This window comes from Camelus bactrianus, chromosome 34 (genome assembly GCF_048773025.1).
Source record: "Camelus bactrianus isolate YW-2024 breed Bactrian camel chromosome 34, ASM4877302v1, whole genome shotgun sequence".
Taxonomy (NCBI): domain Eukaryota; kingdom Metazoa; phylum Chordata; class Mammalia; order Artiodactyla; family Camelidae; genus Camelus; species Camelus bactrianus.
The window spans coordinates 7604370-7625735 of record NC_133572.1 but is presented as its reverse complement, the minus strand read 5'-3'; the positions used below and the strand labels follow the sequence as shown (position 1 = coordinate 7625735).

Sequence of the window (21366 nt, the reverse complement as noted above, 5' to 3'; positions counted from 1 at the left end):
GCAAGAATGAATCTTCATTGTTTCACACTCTAGAAAGTAGAATTTGAAGGCTCATCAAAATCACATTTCAAAGGTTGACCCAGATTTGCCACAGAACTACCCTGCCTCCTGGAGACTAATGTCTCTCGTGGCATTCACTGTTTTAGAATCTCAGCTACTTTCATTGCTCTTAGAGAAATCTCTTAGCCTCTTTTGGTAATTCACCTACTGTTTTACAAATCCCAAGCCAGAAATCTTTCCTGCTACAAATTAAGTGATTCTGCCTTCCCCAGACCCCAAGGGAAAATGGACTTTACTTAGATCCTAGCTAGCCTCTACCAATTGTCTGTAAAATGAGGCTACTCTGAGGATTAAACACCAACACATGTAAAGCACTTAGGGGAACAGGCAAATTCTAATCCACACTACTGGGTAGTCTTGGTTAGTATGCTCCAGTACTGGTTAGAGCCCATGCTGTTGGTTAGTAGGTGAGCAAGCCTATTAAAAAGACGCCATCACTTCTTCCCACAAACATGCTTCTGGCCTGACAGAGACAAGAAAGTAAGGGGTAACAATTATTAACTGCATTTGTTATGACAGATACTACACTCTAGACCTTCGAAAGAAACTAAGAAAGTAGCAAAGCTAGCAGATGCTGCTCACCATTAAAAGCCGTCCCAATCTAGCCCCCAGAATGGCCAGAACTAGTCTTGAAGCACACATTTCAGCGTGGAAACCAGAAGGTCCGTTAGCTTCTACATTTCTAAATTACAGATCCTACCAGAAACAGAGCAGTCCCACGACCAGGGCTCTTTTTAGGCCCCCGATATAAGCCAATTTGGATTAGCAACTCCAGAGCTTATCCTGGCAAAACCAGTTGTCCTAGGGTTTGGTGGGTAACAACAACAATAGAAAGCAAATGAGCGTCAATTAATCATCAGCTGTTTTATTTAATGAGCGCTCACTCTATTAGGGCAACAATAATCCATTCCTACATCAAACTCGGAGAGAAATCTAAAAAATATGGGCGAGGGAAGAACAGGGAAAAACACCAGAACCTGCCTTCCTGGCCAACTTCCATTTTAGAAACGGAGCTGAGACACCTTCCGATGGGAAGATGCGGTTTCTGGACACGTTCGCACCCAAGAGTTCAAAGCAACTGTACACCTGTCACACATCACTTCTGAAAACGAATCCCTAGGACCCATCCCCTGTGTGACCCAAATCTTAACTGTCAGTCATTAATACTAAAGCCAAATATTAATTAGGTCGTCTTTCAAAGAATAGGCTGCAACTGGGAGAAACAGCTGTTTTGAAAATAAATAACGCGGGGCGCCCACGCTGGCTTAGCCTGCAATCACGGGCACTCATTTCCATCAGGGGAATCAAGGCTGGGACAGATGGTGACTTCTTTTTTTTTTCTTTTTTAATAAAAAAGCAGGTGAGCGGTTTTCTCTTTTAAGAAAAAAGCATTGTGAGGGCTCTCTGGGCGTTCCTGCCCGCGGGCCCCAGTCCCCACCAGGCTGAGAGGCAGCCCGCTCCGCAAGCAGACAGGGCTGGCTGGAGGAGGGTGGCAGTTGGGACACCGACCTGAGGAGTTCAGATCGTTGGGTCGGCTCTCGGCCTCGGAGCTCTGCTCACTGCCCATGGTGCCGGCAGCGGTGGCAGCGGAGGAACGGTGGAACGGGCGGTGACCGCTCCGGCGGCGGGGCGGCAGGGCAGGGCCAGGGGCCCGGGATGCGGAGGCTACCCGCGCCGCGGTGCGAGGATGGCGCGCCCAGCCCACGCGGGGCGCGGGCGGCGGGGGATGGGGAGGCCCTATTTGGGGAACAGACGCGCCAAGAGGGGCGGCGAGGCTACACGCTGCTCGCCCGCCTTCTTTGGGGAAACCCAAGGGAAGGAGGCGGGGGAACGCCCGGCATCACCCGCGCCCGCGACTGGCGGGCGGCGCCGCTTTCACTCACTCGCTCAGGCACCGCAGGGTCGCTCCTTCCGGGACGCGGATTGGCGGCGCCGCCTGCGCGCGGCCGTCAGTTCCGGGTTAGAGGGCCCCGCCCCCGGCCAGTGGGTGGGCGGGGACACTCGCTCCGGAGACTGCCGCGGGGTGGTGCAGTCTTAAAGGGCCTGACCGCCTCAATGCCAGAACCGCCCCGAAGGGTGAGCCGTTTTCTAGCGTAATGTTGTGTCACCTTTAAGTATCATCCACACATTAGGCATTTTATCCCTAGGGTCAGAACTTTACCAAATGGCGTTTTGGGAAGGGTTGTTTCTGTGTTGGGTTTTTTTTTGTATTTATTTTTCTTTTTTTAAATTGAGATATAATTGACATATAACATTACATTAATTTCAGGTGTGCAACATAATGATCCTACATTTGTATAGATTGCGAAATTGTAAACTCTGTTTTACAAATGGGAAAAGAGAGGTGCTAGATAGACAGGATTGGAATCCACAACTGTCTGGATGCAAAGCTCCTGTTTCAGTTCCAAAGCTAGGAGTTTGGAATTGGACGACTATAGGAAAAAATACTAGGCGGTGAAGGAAGGAACTGGAAATGAGAGAAAAATAAATAGAAAATGCTGATTCATGTGTTAGGGTGAGTGTGCATCTTCAAAGGCAAGTGGATGCCCCAAGTCTAGTCACTTTCTGGGGACTTCGACAATTACCCACAAGGCATTCTGAAACTAGCAAAGACAAGAAAGAAGTACAGGTAAGGTAAAACAGAAACTTCCAACCTAAAAATGCATTCCCATCAAGGAGTTGGGGAGCTCTGGGGTTCTTAGAACTTTGAAACTCACTCTATATTGTTTGTTTCACAAAATTTCAAGCAAATGCCCTGAGATTTTATATATATAAATATAACCTCAGAAATGAGTGTCAAATTGATGAAATGACTTTTAAGTCCTTTCTACTCTACCAAATCACAGGCATTTCCCCTATTTTAACTCACTTCATTTTCAAAGCAACCCTGATGCCCATAAACAGGTAACTTCCTCATGGTCACGAGGTAGTAAGTGGTGAAACGAGGGTTTAGGGCTGTCTGATTACAAATCTCATGGTCTTTTCTCTACTCACCATTACAATACAGTTGTCCCTGGGTATCCACAGGGGACTGGTTCCAGGACCCCCAGCAGATATCACAATCTACCAATGCTCAAGTCCCTTACAGGTGGCCCCTCTGATTCCATGGGTGTAGAACCTTCCAGATAAGTACTGTTGAGAAAAGTGCAAATGAATGCAAATTCAGTATTTTGTGGGAATGTGAAGATAGAACTAAAAACTGCCTGAGAGATCAAAAGAGTCTCCTAAAAGGTAATGTTTGACTATAGTCTTGAGGTTTATATAAGCCACCAGGCTGATGGGACTGAAAAGGGCTCACTAGGCAATGTGTGCATTCCCTCTTGGAGAGCCCTTGGCTCTTCTCTCAGTTGTGTCCTTTGGGGGGGGGGGCGGTGAGAGAGGAGATAAAAGGGGGAAGAGTAAGTCATATTCTGACTCTTATTCCCCCTCTTCCACCCCAAAGTATATTTATCTTAGGTTCCATACTGATGTGATGGTGATTTTTATGCCTCCCTTTGGATGGCCTCTATACTAACAATTGAATAGATTTATAAAGGCCTTTCACGTATACTGTCTCATTATGACCTGCCTAAAAAGTAGGTAACGCTTTACTAGTTTTACATAGAAGTTAAGGGGTTTATTCTTGATCACACAGCTAGTAAGTGATAAAACCAGGATTTGAGTTTTTTCTAAAACTCATCATGCCTCTGTCTACTCCAGACTAATTCCTCCTCCCGTGTCTTCATATTGCTGCGCACTCCATCCAGCCAGTCTCCCAGGCCAGAAATCTGGGTAGCCTTCCCACCACACCCAACCAGTCACCAAGTCTGGAGAGCATCTCTCTTTAATTTCTCTTCTCTCTCCATGCACTGTTCAGGGACTTCTCTCATTTCCTGGAAAACAGGAGGCCTCCAGCCTCACCTCCTCCAATGCATCCTTCGTGTGACCGGCACAGAGAATTTTCTAGAATTTTAATCAGGTCCTGGACCTGTCACCACCCTACTAAAAACTTTCAATAATTCCTCATGGCTTCAGGATAAAGGTTAAAATTTAGCACATGAGAACCTTCTTGCTCTGACGCCAGCCTCTCTCTCTGCTCCTTTCCAAACAGGCAAACTTCATGCCAGTCAGGATGAAATTCCCTGAATAGTCACACTATTTTCTGTCTGGAATATTCAGCTTTTCTCTCTCCATCTAGGTAACTGAGCTTCATCTTTCAAGATTTAACTTATGGCTGAAAACTTAGGTCCACACAAAACCCTGCACAGAGGTGTTTATAGCAGCTTTATTCATAACTGCCAAAACTTGGAAGTCACCAACTTGTTTTTAGGTGAATGTATAAACCAACTTTGGCCCAGACAATGAAAAATGCAAAGACATGGAGGAAGTTTAAATGCATATTACAAAGTGAAAGAAGTCAATCCGAAAAGGCTACATATTGTATGATTCCAAATACATGACATTCTGGAAAAGGCAAAACTATGGAGATACTAAAAAGTTTCATGTTTGCCAGGGTTTGGGGCAAGGCGGACAGATGAATAGGTTGAGCACAGAGGATTTGGGAGGCAGCGAAAATACTCTGTGTGATACTATAATGGTGGATATGTACCATAATTCATTTGTCCAAACTTGTAGAATGTGCAACACTAAGAATGAACATAAGGTAAACTGTGGACTTTGGGGTGATTATGATGGGTTAACGTAGGTTCATTCATTGTAACAAATATACCTCTGTCACGGGGATGTTGATAATGGGGGAGGCTATGCATGTGTTAGGGCAGAGGCATACAGGAAATCTCTGTACCTTCTCGATTTTGTTGTGAACATAAAGGTTCTCTAAAAAAATAGAGTTTAAAAAAAAAAAGAAAAGCTTGAACTTATGTACCTCCTCCCAGAAGTTCAGATTAGATGTCTTTTTTGTGAGCTTCCTTAGTCAGCATCTTCTATTATACATAACATGCATTCTTTACACAGTCAATGATTTATGTGTCTCCTCCATTGAATCATAAGCACCTTGAAGGTAGATTTGTGTCTTATCGATCTTTAATTTTCCATGCAGGTGCTTAATATATATTTTCTGAATAAAATACTTTTAAAAAATGCCTCCCCATAAACTTTTTTTTCTTTTTCTTTTTGGAGGAGGTAATTAGGTTTATTATTTGTTTTTTAACAGGTACTGGGGATTGAACTTAGGACCTCATGCATGCTAAGCACATGCTCTACCACTAGAGCTATATCCTCTCCCTTCATAAACTTCTAAGTATCAGAAGAGGATTAAGAATCTCTTCAGCTGGTGAGGTGACAACGGATATAACTTCTAATTTAAACACCCAGATCATATGAATAGAAAACTTTTCATTAATCATTATTTTTATCCATGTCCTGTTCACTGTCATAACTGAAAAAATAATATAGCACTTCAATGAAAACAGATTCATTATATCAAAACCTTGAATCTGAAGTTTCTAAGTAGAGAAAGGGCTACTTAGCGCCTAGCATGGGCGACCTGTGAAAGGGGAATTCAAAAAAATGTGAATTCTCTCTGCCCTGGACCACGGACCCCGGACCCTGGGTATCAGCTGCAGAGAAAAAATGTACTGAGCACACCAGTCTCTGGTTGTATCAGGGAAATTACTCCAATAGGAATTCACTCTGGAGTTTCTTTTGCTTTGGTAACTCTTCAAAACACAAATTTGTAACATCATTGTAATTCAAGAGCAGGTCATCCTCTGGATACAACTGGTAGAGTTAGTTTCACACAATGGACCATTGTTCACAGACATCTCTGTCAACAAATGTCTCCTGTAGCTACCGGTTTAAACAAGAGCTGATGGCTGGCAGGCATAGAATAATAATCTACAGCTGCATTGTGCCTGAGGTCTGAAAACTGTTTCACACCAACCAAGGTGGAGATACTGTGAGAGGTTAGAACACTTAGCCAATTAAGTGTCAGTGGTTTAGTAATGTTGTGCCTGTTCTCCTGTATATGGGGGTGGGGATGGAGCAAGCATTGATTTAGAAACATACTTCTGAAACCTATGTCCTAGTCCTTCTCTTCCACTCATGCAATCAACAAATATATTTTCGTTAAATATTTATTGTGTAACTATTACATACCAGGTACTATGCGAAATATTAGGGATAAAAGCTTAATTATAGATACACTGTTTTCATCATTATTATCCATACCTATAAACAATAAATCCTGCGGAATCCCAAACGCCTTCCCAGAATCTTGACTTGCATGTTTAACTCAAGAATTGCCAACGTAATTGAGGACCCTCCATGCCTTGGACAACTGAAATAGGATTCTCTTAACTATGTCCCAGATGGAAGGCAATGTAAAGTCTTGAACATGAAGAAATTGTGTTCAGTGGTTGCCTCTGGGGAGAGGAATCAGACAGAGAGACAGACTTCCCACTGTGCAAGCCTGTCTGGGAGATACTGTGGTTCAGTTCCAGGCCACTGCAATAAAGTGAATGTCGCAATAAAGTGAGCCACACAGATTTTTTGGTTTCCCAGGACATACAGAAGTTATGTTTACATTATACCTTAGTCTATTAAGTGTGCAAATAGCATTATGTCTAAAAAAACACCATACATACCTTAACTTTAAAATATTGCTAAAAAAATGCTAGGTATCATCTGAACCTTTGGTTAGTCGTAGTAGTAACATCAAAGATCACTGATCTCAAATCACCATCATAACCAATATAATGATGATGAAAAAGTTTGAAATATTGTGAGAATCACCAAAAGGTGATACAGAAACACAAAGCAGGTAAACGCTGTTGGAAAAATGGTACCCAAGGACCTGCTCCAGGTAGGATTGCCACAAACCTTCCATTCATAAAAAAAATTCAGTATCTGCTAAGTGCAGTTAAATGAGGGATGCCCGTACAGTGTACATTTTTGTACTGTTTGACTTTCATCGTGGCTGTTTGTCCTGTTTTCTGGCCTCCGGGAAGGGAGAAGGCGCAGCTGCAGACCCTTGGCACCCACGAGGGTCGCGCTCCCGCCCCCGGCGGTGCCCACAGCCCTGGGTGCCCAGAGGACCAGCTGCAAGTTGCTTGGAAGCAGCTCCAGGTTGCAGGTCGAGAATGTGCCCTTCCCCCTCCGGCAAACTTTCTGGCCGTTGCAACGGAAGCAGGAACTCGGGAAGCATAAACCCGGAGCCGGGCGGGAGCTGCGGATCCTCCCGCGCGTCCTGGCCCAGCGCCGCCGCGGCTCCGCCTCTGCGTCCCCCAGCGCGCAGGGCTGTCCCGCACGGAGAAGGGCAGCAGGGGCCCATCCATCCTCCCACCACCAGGTAAAGGCTCTCCATCCTCCCCTCCAGCCCTCCGCGGGCAGCGTCGCCATCTGCGGCGACAGCAGCTCCCCGTCCCTTCCCGGGGCAAGGCTCCCCCGCCGCTCGGGGAGCTCGGAGAACCGGGCTGGGGCGGAGGAGGGCTGACCGGGATGCTGGGGGCCGCGCTACCCCGGGGAGGGTCTCCAGGCAGGGAAGCCGCTGCGGCTCCGCGTCGCCATCCGCAGAGGCAGAACAGTGAGCGACGTACATTTCCTCAAAGGAAGGGAAAATTTCCCATTTTCTCTTGTATGATTTGTCTCCTGTATTCATCGAATCTGCTAATTGTCTAATACTATGTATTGTGTGTATACGTTATAAACATCTTGATAAGTTAAGTTAGATTATGCTGTGAGTAAAATAACTTCCAATAATTGACCAAGGTATTACAAGTACGCGCCGGTGACTCCAGTTAGCAAGTGTTAAAGCTCAGGTGTTTTCTCCCCCTCCCGCCTGTATCCTTTTACCTCTCTCTTTCAACAGGCGTCAGCTTGACTTTGGACCTTTAACGCCTAAATAATGATGGATTAGAAGAATTAATTTACCTAATAATTGTTGAGTATCGTTCACGAGATAAGCTCTTATGGACTGCTCGAAGTCCAGGCGCGGTGAAGATGCTGGTACTGAACACACTGCTCCTCTCCCTGCATACCCTCACACAGGTCCGGTTTCTTTGCAGGAGACTCTTAGGATCCGTTCAAAGTCAAGTGTTGGCCTGGTTCTTCTCTTTTGTTCCTTTTTTTTTTCTCCAGTAACTAGAAGAGACTTGGGAAATGGGACAGCATAAGAAGTAACTTGTGCCAGGGTTCTTAACCTGGGGAGTCCAGGGGCAGTATTCATAAAGTCCGTGAACTTGGGTGGAAAAGGTTCCCCCACTCATCACTAAATGCAGTGTAGCTTTTCCTTTAAGAGGCTTGCAGGCAGAAGCCTCAGTAGTAGCAGTAGTAGGGTAGCTCTTACTTGCCGCCAGGAGAAATCACAGAGATTTCCATGTCATGTTACTCACTGCATATATCTCAAAATCGTCACATTCAACACTGCTTCAAAATTAACAGCAATGATTAGGTGACTACTTGTTATTTATGACACATTGTTTCTCTTTTAACTAAAAATGGAGCTAACGATCTATCTCGTAGGATTCTTGTAAGGATTAAGTATCACGATAAATGCAAAGTGCTTAGCATAAAGAGTGGCATGTGAGCGACATAAACGTCACTTTATTGTACTGTTGTGAAAGTTGGACGTAACTGTTAGCAAGGAAGGTGTTAGACTTCTGCTCTATTACCATATACTATTTTTTAAAGTGTTTTTATGATTTTTCTTTTACTAACCAAAGTCTACCTGTTTATATTAGGGTACACCCTTATGTTGTAGTGCTCTGTAGGTTCTGACAAGTGTAATGACATGTAGCCACCATTACAGCATCATATAGAATAGTTTCACTGCACTAAAAATCCTCTGTACTCCACCTGTTCATCTCACCTCCTTCCTCCACATAACCACTGATTTTTTTACTGTCAATGTAGTTTTGCCTTTTCCAGAATGTTGTATAGTTGGAATCATACCTTTTACACTGCCTTCTTTCACTTAGTGATATGCAATTCAGGGTCCTCTTTTTTGCTTTTTATATGTAGGCCTATGACCCATTTTGAGTTAATTTTTAAGGTCTGTGTCTAGATTTATTTATTTATTTTAGCCTGTAGATGTCCAATTGTCCAGCACCAGTTTTGAGAAGACTATCCTTTAGCTCCAGGGAATTGTCATTTTCCTTTGTCAAAGATCAGTTGACAACATTTGTGTGGGTCTATTTCTGACCTTCCTATTCTGTCCTATTGATTTATTTGTTCTTTTGCCAGGACCACATTGCCTTGATTACTGTGGTTTTATACTAAGTGTTGAATTCAGGTAGTGTCAGTCTTCCAACTTCGTTATTCATTATTGTGTTGACTCTTCTGGGCCTTTTTGCGATTCCATGTGAACTTTAAAATCAGTTTTTTGAGATCTGCAAAATAACTTGCTGGGATTCTGATTTTAGGACTGTGTTAAATCTGTAGAGCAAATAGGAAAGAACTGGCATGTTAACAATATTAAGTAGTCCTACTGATGAACATGGACTATCTGTCCATTTATTTAGATCTTCTTTGATACCTTTCATCAGAGTCCTAAAGGCATAGTTTTAAAATGCTTTGATGGTTGTGTTTCGGTACAACTATGTTCCTTTGTAATCCTGTATGCTTCATTTTATACACTTGAAAACGTATCAGAAGAGATCCTAAGCATCACAGAGCACCAAAGGGTTCATGACCAATAAATAAATAAACAAATAAATGATAATTCTGCTCTAGGCTGTCATTTAGTGAACAATTTGTATTCTGGAAATATGGGACTGAGTGGGTAAGGATCGCTTCTGGTGTGGTCTTGCCAGTTTAACATTTGGATTGTTTGTTTTTTCCCCCTGGAAGAACCAGCTTACCAATTGAATTGGCATCATACATTTTCATGACTTTCGTATTTCTAGGAATTTCAGAAAGAACAGTTGCCCTTACACTTCCCTTCAGCTGAGCTAGAATATTCCCCTTGCTGACGAGCTAATTCTTGGAATTAGATTATTGGAGTTACTTGCCTCTGATATGACACTGGAAAACAGGCAGCAACAAGAAAGGCAGCCTCAGGTTCCTCATCTAGAAAATGAGGAAAATAGTAGCTTTTTTGCAGAGCTGGTATAAGAATTAACTAGGATAATATATGTAAATTTCTTAGTGCATTGCCTACACCCAGTAGGTGATTTAAACATGCTAATTGTTGTTAAAGAGAAAGGAAATATGTCCAAACCAATGATCACTGCTTCATAAGTGACCAGAGATTTTGTGTCCGTTTCTCTCTTGGTTAGGAGACGCAAGAAGAGGAAGGATTCTAGAATTGAAATGCAGGCATACTGTTTCTACCTCTTCTTTCATAGACACAAAATTTAAGCACTGATGGGATAGTATATCTGTGGGTGCTAATTAGCTCTTTGCCAAGTTTTTACTGAAAGGTTGCCTAAATCTATTAAAAGTGACACCAAAAGTAAAAATACGTGTTTATTTCTATCCTTTAAATTATGAGTCATTTATACTGACTTGAAGGAAATGAATATATCTTCTCTAGGTTTGTTAAAAGAAACAAAACTCATTGATGATTTCCTGTTTTTGTCCTAGAGAGAAATTCCATCATCTGATCAATCTTCCTGAAGCAAACTAAGGCCAGAGGGAGAGTTATCAACCTTTGAAGACGAAGACTAAACTGAAATTTAAAATGTTCTTCAGGGAAGGATGGAGCCTGACTTACACTTTTGTCATAATTTGTTCCCTGAGGCTGTCCACGAGTCAGAACTGCCGCACTGAGAGTCTAGAAGACGTTGTCATTGACATCCAGCCCTCCCTTTCTAAAGGCATCAGAGGCAATGAGCCCATACGTACATTAACTCAAGAAGACTGCATTAATTCTTGCTGCTCAACAAAAAACATATCAGGTAAATAATAGTGCCTTGGCAACTCTTTATTCCCTATGTTTTGTGACAAAAGTAGCTGGTTGATGTGGCTGAAGAATTTGTACATAGTGATTCTCGATGGGGTAGAAAGGTGAGTGTCAGAATCACTGAGGAATGTTCCACAGTGTGCCCTCCCCTCCTGTAGGTTGAACCAAAGTTACTGATGAGTGTGTGTGTGTATCACTCAGTCTGGGTAGAAAAAGGATTGTCATGTTCTGTAGGCATCTGAAATACTGAAAACAAAAATCCTATTTAAATGCTTCGCTACTGGGGGTAGGGTATAGCTCAGTGATAGAACACATGCTTAGCACACACAGGTCCTGGGTTCAATCCCCAGTGCCTCCATTAAAAATAAATAAACCGAATTCCCTCCCCCTGAAAAAAGAAAGGACTCTGGAGGAAAAAACAAAAAATAGCCCCCCCACCGCCAAAATGTAAAAAACAAAACAAAAACAAACAAAAAAGATACCATGTGTTTGCTGTCAAGAGGAAAAAACCCTTCCAGGGTCTTCTCAAATTGAGCAGTGTTCTTTTGGGCACTATGGAAGTAGTTTATGGAAATCGTAGCAATTTCATTGAAATTTCTAGTTTTTCTTTCAATGTTGATATCAACATTTATGTGAAATAGAAACATCACCTGCAGATAGGGCTGAACACCATGCGAGGGTTTCCTGGCAACGTGGGAAACCTTGCATCTGCCTTCAGTTCCACGGCGGCGGGTGTTCAGTAAGCAATGCGGGTTTGTGGCTTTAGTCTACAAGCAAAAGTACCGTTACTGTTACTGCTTTCCTGTAAGCAGAGGTAATTGTGGGTCTCAGGTAATGGACCTCAGACTTTTTCCTCTTTTACCGAGCATCGGTTTTTAACTGTTTAGGGCCCAAAAAGGCACTTTGATAATTTGCCTGTAACCACAGACTCTAGAAAAACACCCATTAATACAAAGCACACAAAAGTTCGCATACAACTTGGGGACCTTATCAACCCTTCCTTTGATCTAAATGTCCCCAAAACTGGTATGGCAGAATTCTCACATTGCTGAGAAAGGAAAGGTAGGGTCACTAGAGTAACTTTCTTGTTCCCCGTACTGGAGGGATGACAAGATAAAACCCCTTTACGGGAGCGAACTCAGTCTTATTTCCCATCAGGGGAGTCAGGGTTGATTCCTAACCATTGCCTGATTGCAGGAAGTGATGCTGTGGGAGGCCGACTATGCCATTGCTTTTCCAGCTTTATTGAGAGATATTTGGCATATAACATTGTGTACGTTTTAGATACACAAGGTGGTTATTTGATACATGTATGTATTGTGAAATGATTGCCGTAGTAAGGTTAGTTAACACGTAGTTACCTTGTGTGTGTGTGTGTGTGTGTGTGTGTGTATGCCCACATACCTACCAGAAAGACCACACATTCTTAATAATTAGCCTATATGCCTCTTCACCATCAACCTGACCCAGGGCATACGATCCCTCCAGGGTCACAGAATGTGAGACCACACCAGATTGCAGCCAAAGCCAACTACCTCTAAGCCATGATGAACAGGGAGAATGATTTCTATTGGAAAGAAATATTTCTCTGGAAATATTGAAAGAATACAGTTCTATTGAAGAGAAAAAGAAGGCAGAAATCAAAGTTCAGAGAGAAAAGTGAGGAAAGAAGGAAAATAGAAAAGCAAAAATGATAAGAGCTGAAATTCAAAGAAAGAACCAGAAGAAGAATGGCACTGATAAAAGGAAAAAAACAGACTTGGCATTCCTTACACTACTCAGGTCCGTTGTGGAAGGAGGCATGATCTATATGGGGCTAAATTTACTGACGCCTCCCAAGAAAGCCAGACTCATGGCTTCGTAGGTGTCTACAACGCCTTCAGGAGGTAAGAGATACGTGAAACCATTAGGGTTAGATCCACTTCTTAAGGTCCGACTCAGTAATGAGCTGTGTAAAGACTGCTGAGTTAGTATTTCTATGTATGGTTTGATAAATATTTTAGCAAATGGAAGGCTTTGTTCTAGAGAATTAAATGTGTGAGTAAAAACATGTTTTGTCAAAATTACCTTAGTTTAGATGGTTAAGCCCAAAGTCTTTAAAAATTGCTTTCAGTGACTAAACTAAGGAAAAGGAAATGGCCGGCAGGCAGTGAACACAGAATAAATGAAGTTCTTCCTGCTCGCCTAACTCTTTCGAAAACTCTATTTCAAAATAATGCTTATGAAACCTTTTGTTGCAGGAGACAGAGCGTGTAACCTGATGATCTTTGACACTCGAAAAACAACTGGACAACCCAACTGCTACCTGTTTTTCTGTCCCAGTGAGGAAGCCTGTCCCCTGAAACCAGCAAAGGGACTTAGGAGTTGCAGGATAATTAGAGGTAATCAAAACATCATTCTTTGTCTTTCGGGATTGGAATTATTTAAGGATATGGTTCATGTGAACAGTTTTCTATAAGAGTCTAAGAAAAACTACTGGAAAGGGTCACAGGTCTAGAGGCACAGCAGAAAAATCTCATGATTTAAAATTCAATTGATGCAACATCTTTTTTTCTTCCCCCAGTGAAAGACTTATGAATGATAGTGTTTTGTTTTGTTTTTTGTTTTTACCTTCATAAGATACAAGGCACAAGACCTTTCATGAAAACATTTTGAAACACCTCTTTAGAACCATGTCAGCATCTCTGGAATAAGAATACAGGTCTCCAGGTTGACCATTTTGAAAGGGTTAAGACCCATGCGAACGCAATATATGAAATCCCAGTATGTTTGTCATTAGGTTTCATTTGTTGTGTCATCATGTTATCTGAAATCAAACTCCCTGGATTTTATTATCCAGCCCTGAAGGGAAGCTCACTTAAGAAGTATTAATTGAGAATCTACCATGTGCCATATTCTGTGCAAGGCATTGGAAATACAGTCTCCACCCTTTGCTCAGAATAGAGAAAATAAATAACTAAAAACAATATAATTATTTGGATATGTCTTGGTGAGATTCGAGCTTGTTAATTCTCAGGATGAAGTGCTTTCAAGTATCAAGTTTGCTTTTATTTAAATTTGAGGAAGTTTTTGTCCTTTTCCCCTTAGGTATTAATGACATTCTCTTTGTCCATTTACTCAATAAGCAACGAATTTTATTTAGCATCTCCTGTGTGCCAAACGTCTTTTACGCCCAGCGTCTTTACGCCCTAAGAATACAAAGATACGACACTAAGCATGAAAAACAAGGTTCTCACTGCTGGAACTAATGTTTTAGGAGATAGAGAGACAATAACTTTAATAAATACATAATCAAGAAAAATAGAGTCAAGTGCTGTGCAGATAATTGAGCTAAGATGATTCGATAGTCGCTGAATGGACTCTCTCGATCAGGTGATCAGAGGAAGCACCTGTGAAGAAGTAACCCCTAAGCTGAGATCTGAGCAGTAAGGGGCCAGATGTGAGAAGATGGTGGAAAGACCATCCAAGCAGAGGAAACAGCCTATTCCAAGATCCTCAGGCAGAATGGTTTTGGAGTGTTTGTTTAAGCCATGTAAAGAGTGATACGCAAGAAGTAAGGAAAGCGGCAAGATCACATCAAGCTTTGTACGGAGTATGGAGTTTTTATTTTAGGTGTGTGATGGGGAAGCTCTAGGAAGTTTTCCAAGCAGGCACATGGTGTTTTAAAGGTGATTTCTTAAAGCTCACCAGGACTGCTTTCTTGGGAACAGACAATGACGCCGCAGCCGGAGGGCAAGTGGGAGGACTGGGTAGGAGGCAGGGATGAGATCCAAGTGAAGGGCGGTGGCCTTAGGGACCAGGCAGGTGGTGGAGAAAATGGAGGGAAGTAATCCCACCAGCTGTTTTAGAGGTAGCATTGACAGGGCTGGCTGCTGGCATGGGTGCAGGGAACAAGGGAAAAAGAGGAGTGAAACTGAGTCCTCATTCATCCTTGAGCATCTAGATGGATGCTCCTGAGCTGGTGAAGGTTGGAGGAGAAGCGGTATTAGGGTGGGAAGGGAGAGTATAATTGGGGTTCTCTGGGGAATAATGCTGCCCAGGGTGCCCGGACGCTGACTCCGCTTTGCCCCCTGGGTAAGGCTGTGTCTGAGTTTTGTTCATGAACCAGGAAAACCTGATGTACCAAACATTCCCTTAAACAGGAGCACAAAGCACAGATTGTTTGTGTTAGATCTCCTTAAATAGTGATCCAAGCCCAAGTATGAAAAGACTGGCAGATCCGGTACCCAGTTTCCATGTTGCAAGACGGCAAAGTGCTGGAGATGGGTGATGGTGATGGTTGCACAACCATGTGACTCTGCTTAATGCCCTGAACTGTACTCTTAAAATGGGTTAAAGTGGTAAAGTGTATGGAATATACTTTACCACAATTTTTAAAAATAATGTTTAAAAAAAGACAGTGGCACTGAACAAATCAGGCTTCTGAGAACACCCAGGATCTCGTTTGGAAAGTGTCTTATTCTCCTCCTGCCCTGCCTGGGATTCACACTGGCTGGTGCAGCTGCCCTGACTGTGGTCTTTCACGTCTGTGTATCATCTTGGCTAAAAGCATTAGGACCTGCAGTGCTGTGTGGATGTGGCTTCTTGCTGTTCCTTTTTTTCTTTTTTTTTTTTTTGTCACCTGGACTATTACAGAGCCTATTTATACACCCGGTGGGGGCGGGGAGGGTGGTATCCAGCAGGAAATGGACATCCCGGTCTGAGTTTCCAAAGAGGTCAGGGCTCATGACACCAATTGAAACGTTTGTTCTCCTTTAAGAGCAGGTAGAAGTTTGACCTTCACATTCTGCCTCTATTATCCCTTCTCACTGCCTCTTCTTTCTCTCCTGTTCTTTCTTCCACTGTCAGTGTGTATGCCCTTTGTCTATCATCTATTTCACAATTAAAGCAGAATATTAATTACAGGTCATTTAATCCAGAAATTCTACATCCATAATATCTATGCTAGAGAAGTTCCTGATGTGAAGCTGCTTATTGTATAATTAGTTTAAAAACTGAGAACTAGAAGCAGCATAAATGTACAACTGCCAGAGAATGGCTGGGTATAAAGTCTGATGAATCTGCGGGAGGGAATACGATGTAGACATTAAAAAATAAGTTTGAGGTGTAGAAATAAACAAAATTTCACCTAAATTCCAGGAGGAAAACACCCAATTGTTTTTCAACTACATAAAAAAGAAAAAATGTAACTTCAGATGTACAGAAATGTTAATAGTTGCTGAGACATAGTGATAGAAATTATAGTTGACTTTATTTTATAATTTTCTTCATACTTCTCTAATATTGCTTTAATAATGCATGTATGAAAGAAGGAATGGGTGGTAAAGATTCTCTCCAATGGGAATGGGAGAAAAGGGAACTTGGCATGCCCATAAACCTTTTAAGGGCGAGTGTGAAGCTAATGAATGAAGTGGAATAAAAGTCGAACAGTTCTTGTGTCAGCCACAAGGGGGCACCATCAGCCCAGAGCAGATTGATATCCACGGGCAAAGTGGAACCTACCCTGGACTTCGTGTTTATACCTACAGATGTTTACAGCTTGTTTGGTAACTTTATTGATGAATCTGCTCATGTTGATAGATTGAGATTACCCCATAAAGTGTCTGCCTCCTGCTTTGAGTGAAATTCTATGGATACCTGTTCAGTGGTTTGTTTCCAGGTGAACTCTATTTCCTATAGCTGATTGATCAATATTCATAGACTGAACGTTGGAGAGATGATAGTGTGCTTGGTTCCTTCTGTAAAACCACTGCGGCTTGGCATTATTTAATTTTTGTTTGTTTGTTTGTTTGTTTTTGCAGCTTGGTGGGCTGTCATTTCCACCAAGGACCAGAATAGAGAGATTCAGAAATAGAATAAATTGAAAGTCTGTTTGTACAGCTGGTTTCCAAGTAATAGTCCTAGTGAAGTCACTTGAAAAATGAAACTCGAAAGAAGGGTTGAGGGTACAGGACTGTTTCCATTTCCTTCTGTGGGTCTTCTGTACGTGACTGAGAGAAAACACTACACCTCAATGACAAAGATCAGCAGGCGAGGTGAATGGAGCAGGTGTGGCGGGTCCCCATGTGGTCCTAGGCTCTTTGCCAGTAGCTGAATCTTATCACGACATGGGACTAGCCCTAGCTTTGCTTTATGTGCGAGCTTGCATTCTTGAGGAAGAAAACAGCTGTTTTGGTCATTCTTGTCAATGACTTTATTTTAAGTTCTGAGTTCTCACACATCACAGAGCATTTACTTAAATCCTCTTTAAAAAACGAACTTTAAAATGAAAGACGTTGAGTCCTGCTCTTTTGAAAAATATCTGACATCACCTAAAAATATGGATGCTGCTTGTCTCATGGTGATGCCACGTCTACGAATGTGATGTCACCTGCAGAAGAAACTCCTTTTCTTCAGCACTGTTGGAGGAATTTCAGGCATCTAAATTCTGTTTTAGAGTGGAGTGTCTCAGAGCATGTGTCCACAAACATTTTCTGTCAAGGGTCAAATAATAAGTATTTTTGGCTTTTCAGGCAAGTCTTTCAGGCTTTGTGGGCCACATGCACTCTGTCTTACCTACACACACACACACACACCCACACCCACACCCACACCCCACATCTTCTTTATCCATTTATAGCCCTTATAGTAGAGACAGCCACAGACAATATGTAAACCAATGGGCATGCCCATATGCCAATCAGATTTTTTTTATGGACATTGAAATGTGAATTTCATATAATTTTCATGGTACAAAATATTATCCTTTTTGGTTTTTTCCCCAATCATTTAAGAATATAGAAACTACTCTTAGCTTGCAAACCATACAAAGCAGGGTGGCAGGCCAGATTTGGCCCTCAGCCCATAATTTGCTGACCTGTGTCCTAGATGGATTAATAAGTGACAGTTCTAAAGGACCTGTTAGTGGTATGAAGCTTAGGGGGTAGTCAAAGATATTACAAATCTGAAGTTGCCTCTGGATCTATTCGTTAGCAGAGGGGAGAGTGAGGCGTCGAGGGGTGTTGAAATAGTATTGCAGCAAAGTGTGTTACCACTCAGTGTTACAGCTCAGTGTTATAGCTCAGTTGTGACAGCAACCTGGATCCGGGCGAGAGACCAAGGAGCACTTGGAAGGTTGGAGAACTCAGGTTTATTACACCAGTGGGCCCAGAGGAGTTAACACGCCAAGCTCCGGACCCCATCTGTAGGTTTACACAGGCTTTTATAGGCTACCAGTCTAGACTTTGCAACATTTTGTAACACCATATGCAAATAAGGTATAACAAAGGTGACTAAGAACAAGCTAATTAAGAACATAAGGAGTGAGGGAAATGGACAAATCAGGAGTAGGTCAGGGAGCCAATAGATTCTTAGGGATAAGTTCTGCTTTCCTAGAAGTAAGCCATTAAGTTTAAAAAGCGAGATGATGCTGCTGGGCCAAGGAACCGAATGGTGCTGGCAGGAGGGTAGTGGCCCTGCCTGGGGGTCCTGCCGTCTTTTTCATGGAGCTTCCCACCTCAATAGAAAAGGGAAAAGAGAACAGGGGAGAATGAACCAGGAAATGCTAGGAAATTCCTTTGCTTCCTTGCTTGTGTTTTCTGCAGTTCTATTCTAAGTGAAATGATTAGCCGGGTAGCAGAGTAATACAGAGCAATTCAAATGACCTTTCCCTGCCCTGGTTTGCTTTAACTAGCCTTTTCGGTTTGAGCTGTGATGAATGGCATGTGTGACAGAGAGCAAAATTGTCAACTTTCTCACGCAGGAGGAGGATCTGAAGCTGGTTCCTCCTCAGCAGGAGTTGGGATGGTGTGATTTTCTGCCCTTTATGTCAGCCACGTGGCCGTTGTGATTTCAAATATTGGTCCCATGGTCCTCAGAACCTAAGATATTGGCTCTAAAATCATAATCTTTAGGGGAGGATATAGTTCAGTGGTAGAGTGTGTGCTTAGCATGCACAAGGTCCTGGGTTCAATCCTCAGTACCTCCATTAAAATAAATAAGTAAATAAATAAACCTCATTTTCTCCCCCCTCAAATAAACAAAAAACCAAAAAATAAAATGTATATATTTTTAAAACCTGAAATATTATGCTGTACACCAGAAATTGACACATTATAACTGAGTATACTTAAATTGAAAATAAATAAATAAATAAAGGGTCAAAAGGAAATCTCTCTGATTGCCTCTCTCCCCTGAGTGCAGTAGTGAAACCGGTTTCTTCACTGAAAAATGTCATCAGCTTTTTGCTGCTGTCTTGGCCTCCGTGCCCTGAGAGGGGGAGACCAGGCCTTGCAGCCCCCTCCTCCTCCTCCTTGTGGAAGGCCAATCACTGGGACTCAGCTTCCTCTCTTCCTTGTCCTGGGGCCTCCCCACCCCCACCCCTCCCCGCCCCTACTGGGCTATCTCCCCTGGAGATTACTTGCTTCCCTGGCTGTCACCGCAGTCCCAGCCGGCACAGCCCTCAGGAGCCCGAGCCTCACACCGACGTTCTCTCTGCCGCCCTCTTCCGGGCACGTCCCCGGGGCCCGCTTCCTTCCCTGGCCTTGGCCCCTTAAGCATCCGCAGCTTCCTAAACCTCTTGCTGGCTGTGCTGAGCTGCTCTTAGCGTCTCTGCTCCCCCCTCCCACCTCTTCCTCAATTTGCCGGCTCCTCCTCCACACATTTGTCTTCTCCCCTGTCCCATCACTCCAGAAATAAACCACAGCGTCTCGGGGAGAGACAGAGTCATCAGGTTCTGACTTAGCCACGTGTAGTTTTCCATTTTGCCCAACGAAATGCCAAGTAGCAACAGTTGGAACAAGCTGATACATTGGTCTTTTTTTAACCTACCTTGGCGAGGACGTATGGAAGTCTTCCTTTTCTTTTCTTTCCATTTTCAGATTTTCCATCTTTGGCCAGAACTGATTTGCCAAGCCCACGGGTAACCCAAGAAGATTCTCTCTTCCATGCAGGGTCTCTGCACACCATCACTCCCACGCCCCCTCCGCTGGCAGGTTATTCAAAGCCCACTATCATATGGAGAGATTCATTTTCTCAGAAGTTTGGCTCCTCGGGTCACGTGGAGAAACTACTCAAGATTGATCAAGCGAGTCCACAGATGCCTGTTTATAAAGAAAAAGGCCATTCTCAGAATTCACTGTCTTCTTCAGAACAAAAATTAGCTCCCCTTCTGCCTGGCAATGTGACAGCCTTCCCCACCACAGTGGCAGTCGCTTCTCTGCACACCATCCCGGCCGCCCGGAAGCCCACGTTTCTGCCCGCCCCCAGTGCTGGAGTGATGCCTTCGGGGCCTGGGGTGGCCACCTCCGCTCCACCTGCAGCCAAGGTCACCTCCCCACCTCCCACAGCTCCCGTTTCTGCAGTTTTGCCCCGTGCTGTGGTTCCACCCCAAGCTAATGGGGCTGCCGCAGCAGCTCCGACTTCCCTCTTTGGGGCATCGACAGACTGGAAAGGCCCAGCAGAAACGGTGCCCTTTAGAGACATTTCCAACCTGACCTTGAACACAGAGGGTGCCCGTGAACCTTCTCCCTTTCCTTTGTCAGATGCAGATTCTTCCGCAGCAAATACAACAGCTTCCCAGGAAGACGGGAAGACCGGTCCAGGCGGCTCCCCCCAGAGCAGTGTTCCAGAAGGTCATCACGGCCTTCCGTTTGAAAAGTGGCTTCTCATTGGGACCCTGCTCTTTGGGATTCTGTTCCTCGCGATAGGCCTTGTCCTCTTGGGCAGAATGCTCTCGGAATCCCTCCACAGGAAACGTTACTCCAGGCTTGATTATTTGATCAATGGAATCTATGTTGACATCTAAGGAGGAAATCGGAGATCTCTTAACTCATGTGGCTGCTAGTAGCCCAAATGCAGCGAGTTTCTGCTCACTTGCTCATCTTGGATTTTTTTTAAAGTATTTTGAAGGTAGGCAGACGCCTCCTACCACTTTCTTTTTGCTTTTTCTTTGGTGGGGGGCAATTAGGTGATTTGAGCAATCTGTCTCTAAAATACTAGCTGAAAACAAAGCTCTACCTAAAGTAATAAAGAATAATTGCCACATAAATTGGAAAATGACTGGCTTTTTACAAGGCAAAATGGTTAGGACTCCTAGGCTCCAATGCATTAATATTTCTGGTGCCAGATAAAGTCGACTGTTTATGATATTAATTCTAATGGATTTACTTTCCTTTTTATTTGAATTCCAGTAAAACTTATTCCAGATGTATTTCCTTCCAATTAAATATTTGAATAAATCTCTTGTTACTTAGTAATGTTCTTGTAAGTGACGTGTCCAGCTGGATAACTTTAAATTTATTACCATCAGCAAAATGATTAAATGATGAAAGTATGTGTTCTAAGCTAAAATGACAAATTCCTCCCTTTTCCCATCAGTGAGCAAAGACGTTCCTTTGGGAGAATTCTAGCTGAATGTTAATCTGCATGGAGACAGTGATAAATGAATTCTAATAAATGGCCAAATCTACTTTGGGTCTGTCCTAGTT

The 21366-nt window shown here is 43.2% G+C and overlaps 2 protein-coding genes across 6 annotated transcripts in view; one reads left to right on the top strand and one right to left on the bottom strand.

Annotated features, from left to right (window-relative positions):
* Positions 1-2078, bottom strand: part of BORCS5 (BLOC-1 related complex subunit 5) — a 68607-nt gene extending 66529 nt beyond the window's left edge. For 3 of the 4 annotated variants that reach the window (XM_010946438.3, XM_074357954.1, XM_074357956.1), the window contains exon 1: positions 1570-1937. In XM_010946438.3, coding sequence (XP_010944740.1) covers positions 1570-1627 — 58 coding nt within the window. In that variant the 5' untranslated portion in view covers positions 1628-1937. The other variant, XM_074357955.1, reaches the window with a different exon arrangement.
* A 5077-nt stretch (positions 2079-7155) lies between these two features.
* MANSC1 (MANSC domain containing 1) lies at positions 7156-21135 on the top strand. Of its 2 annotated transcripts, none has more exons than XM_045510253.2 (4): positions 7156-7348; positions 10582-10895; positions 13141-13281; positions 19831-21135. In XM_045510253.2, the coding sequence occupies exons 2-4, from the start codon at positions 10679-10681 to the stop codon at positions 20682-20684; spliced, it is 1212 nt and encodes a 403-aa protein (XP_045366209.2). In that variant the 5' UTR covers positions 7156-7348; positions 10582-10678; the 3' UTR covers positions 20685-21135. The 2 variants fall into 2 exon arrangements, with proteins under 2 accessions (XP_045366209.2, XP_010944739.2); XM_010946437.3 differs by having other exon boundaries at positions 7165-7348; positions 19759-21135.
* Positions 21136-21366: the final 231 nt, after the last annotated feature.

Coding starts and splice junctions, on each gene's coding strand:
- MANSC1 (XM_010946437.3), top strand. CDS start 10,679: ATGTTCTTCAGGGAAGGATGGAGCCTGACTTACACTTTTGTCATAATT. Junction 10,896..13,140: donor CTCAACAAAAAACATATCAG/GTAAATAATAGT, acceptor CTTTTGTTGCAG/GAGACAGAGCGTGTAACCTG. Junction 13,282..19,758: donor GAGTTGCAGGATAATTAGAG/GTAATCAAAACA, acceptor TTCCATTTTCAG/ATTTTCCATCTTTGGCCAGA.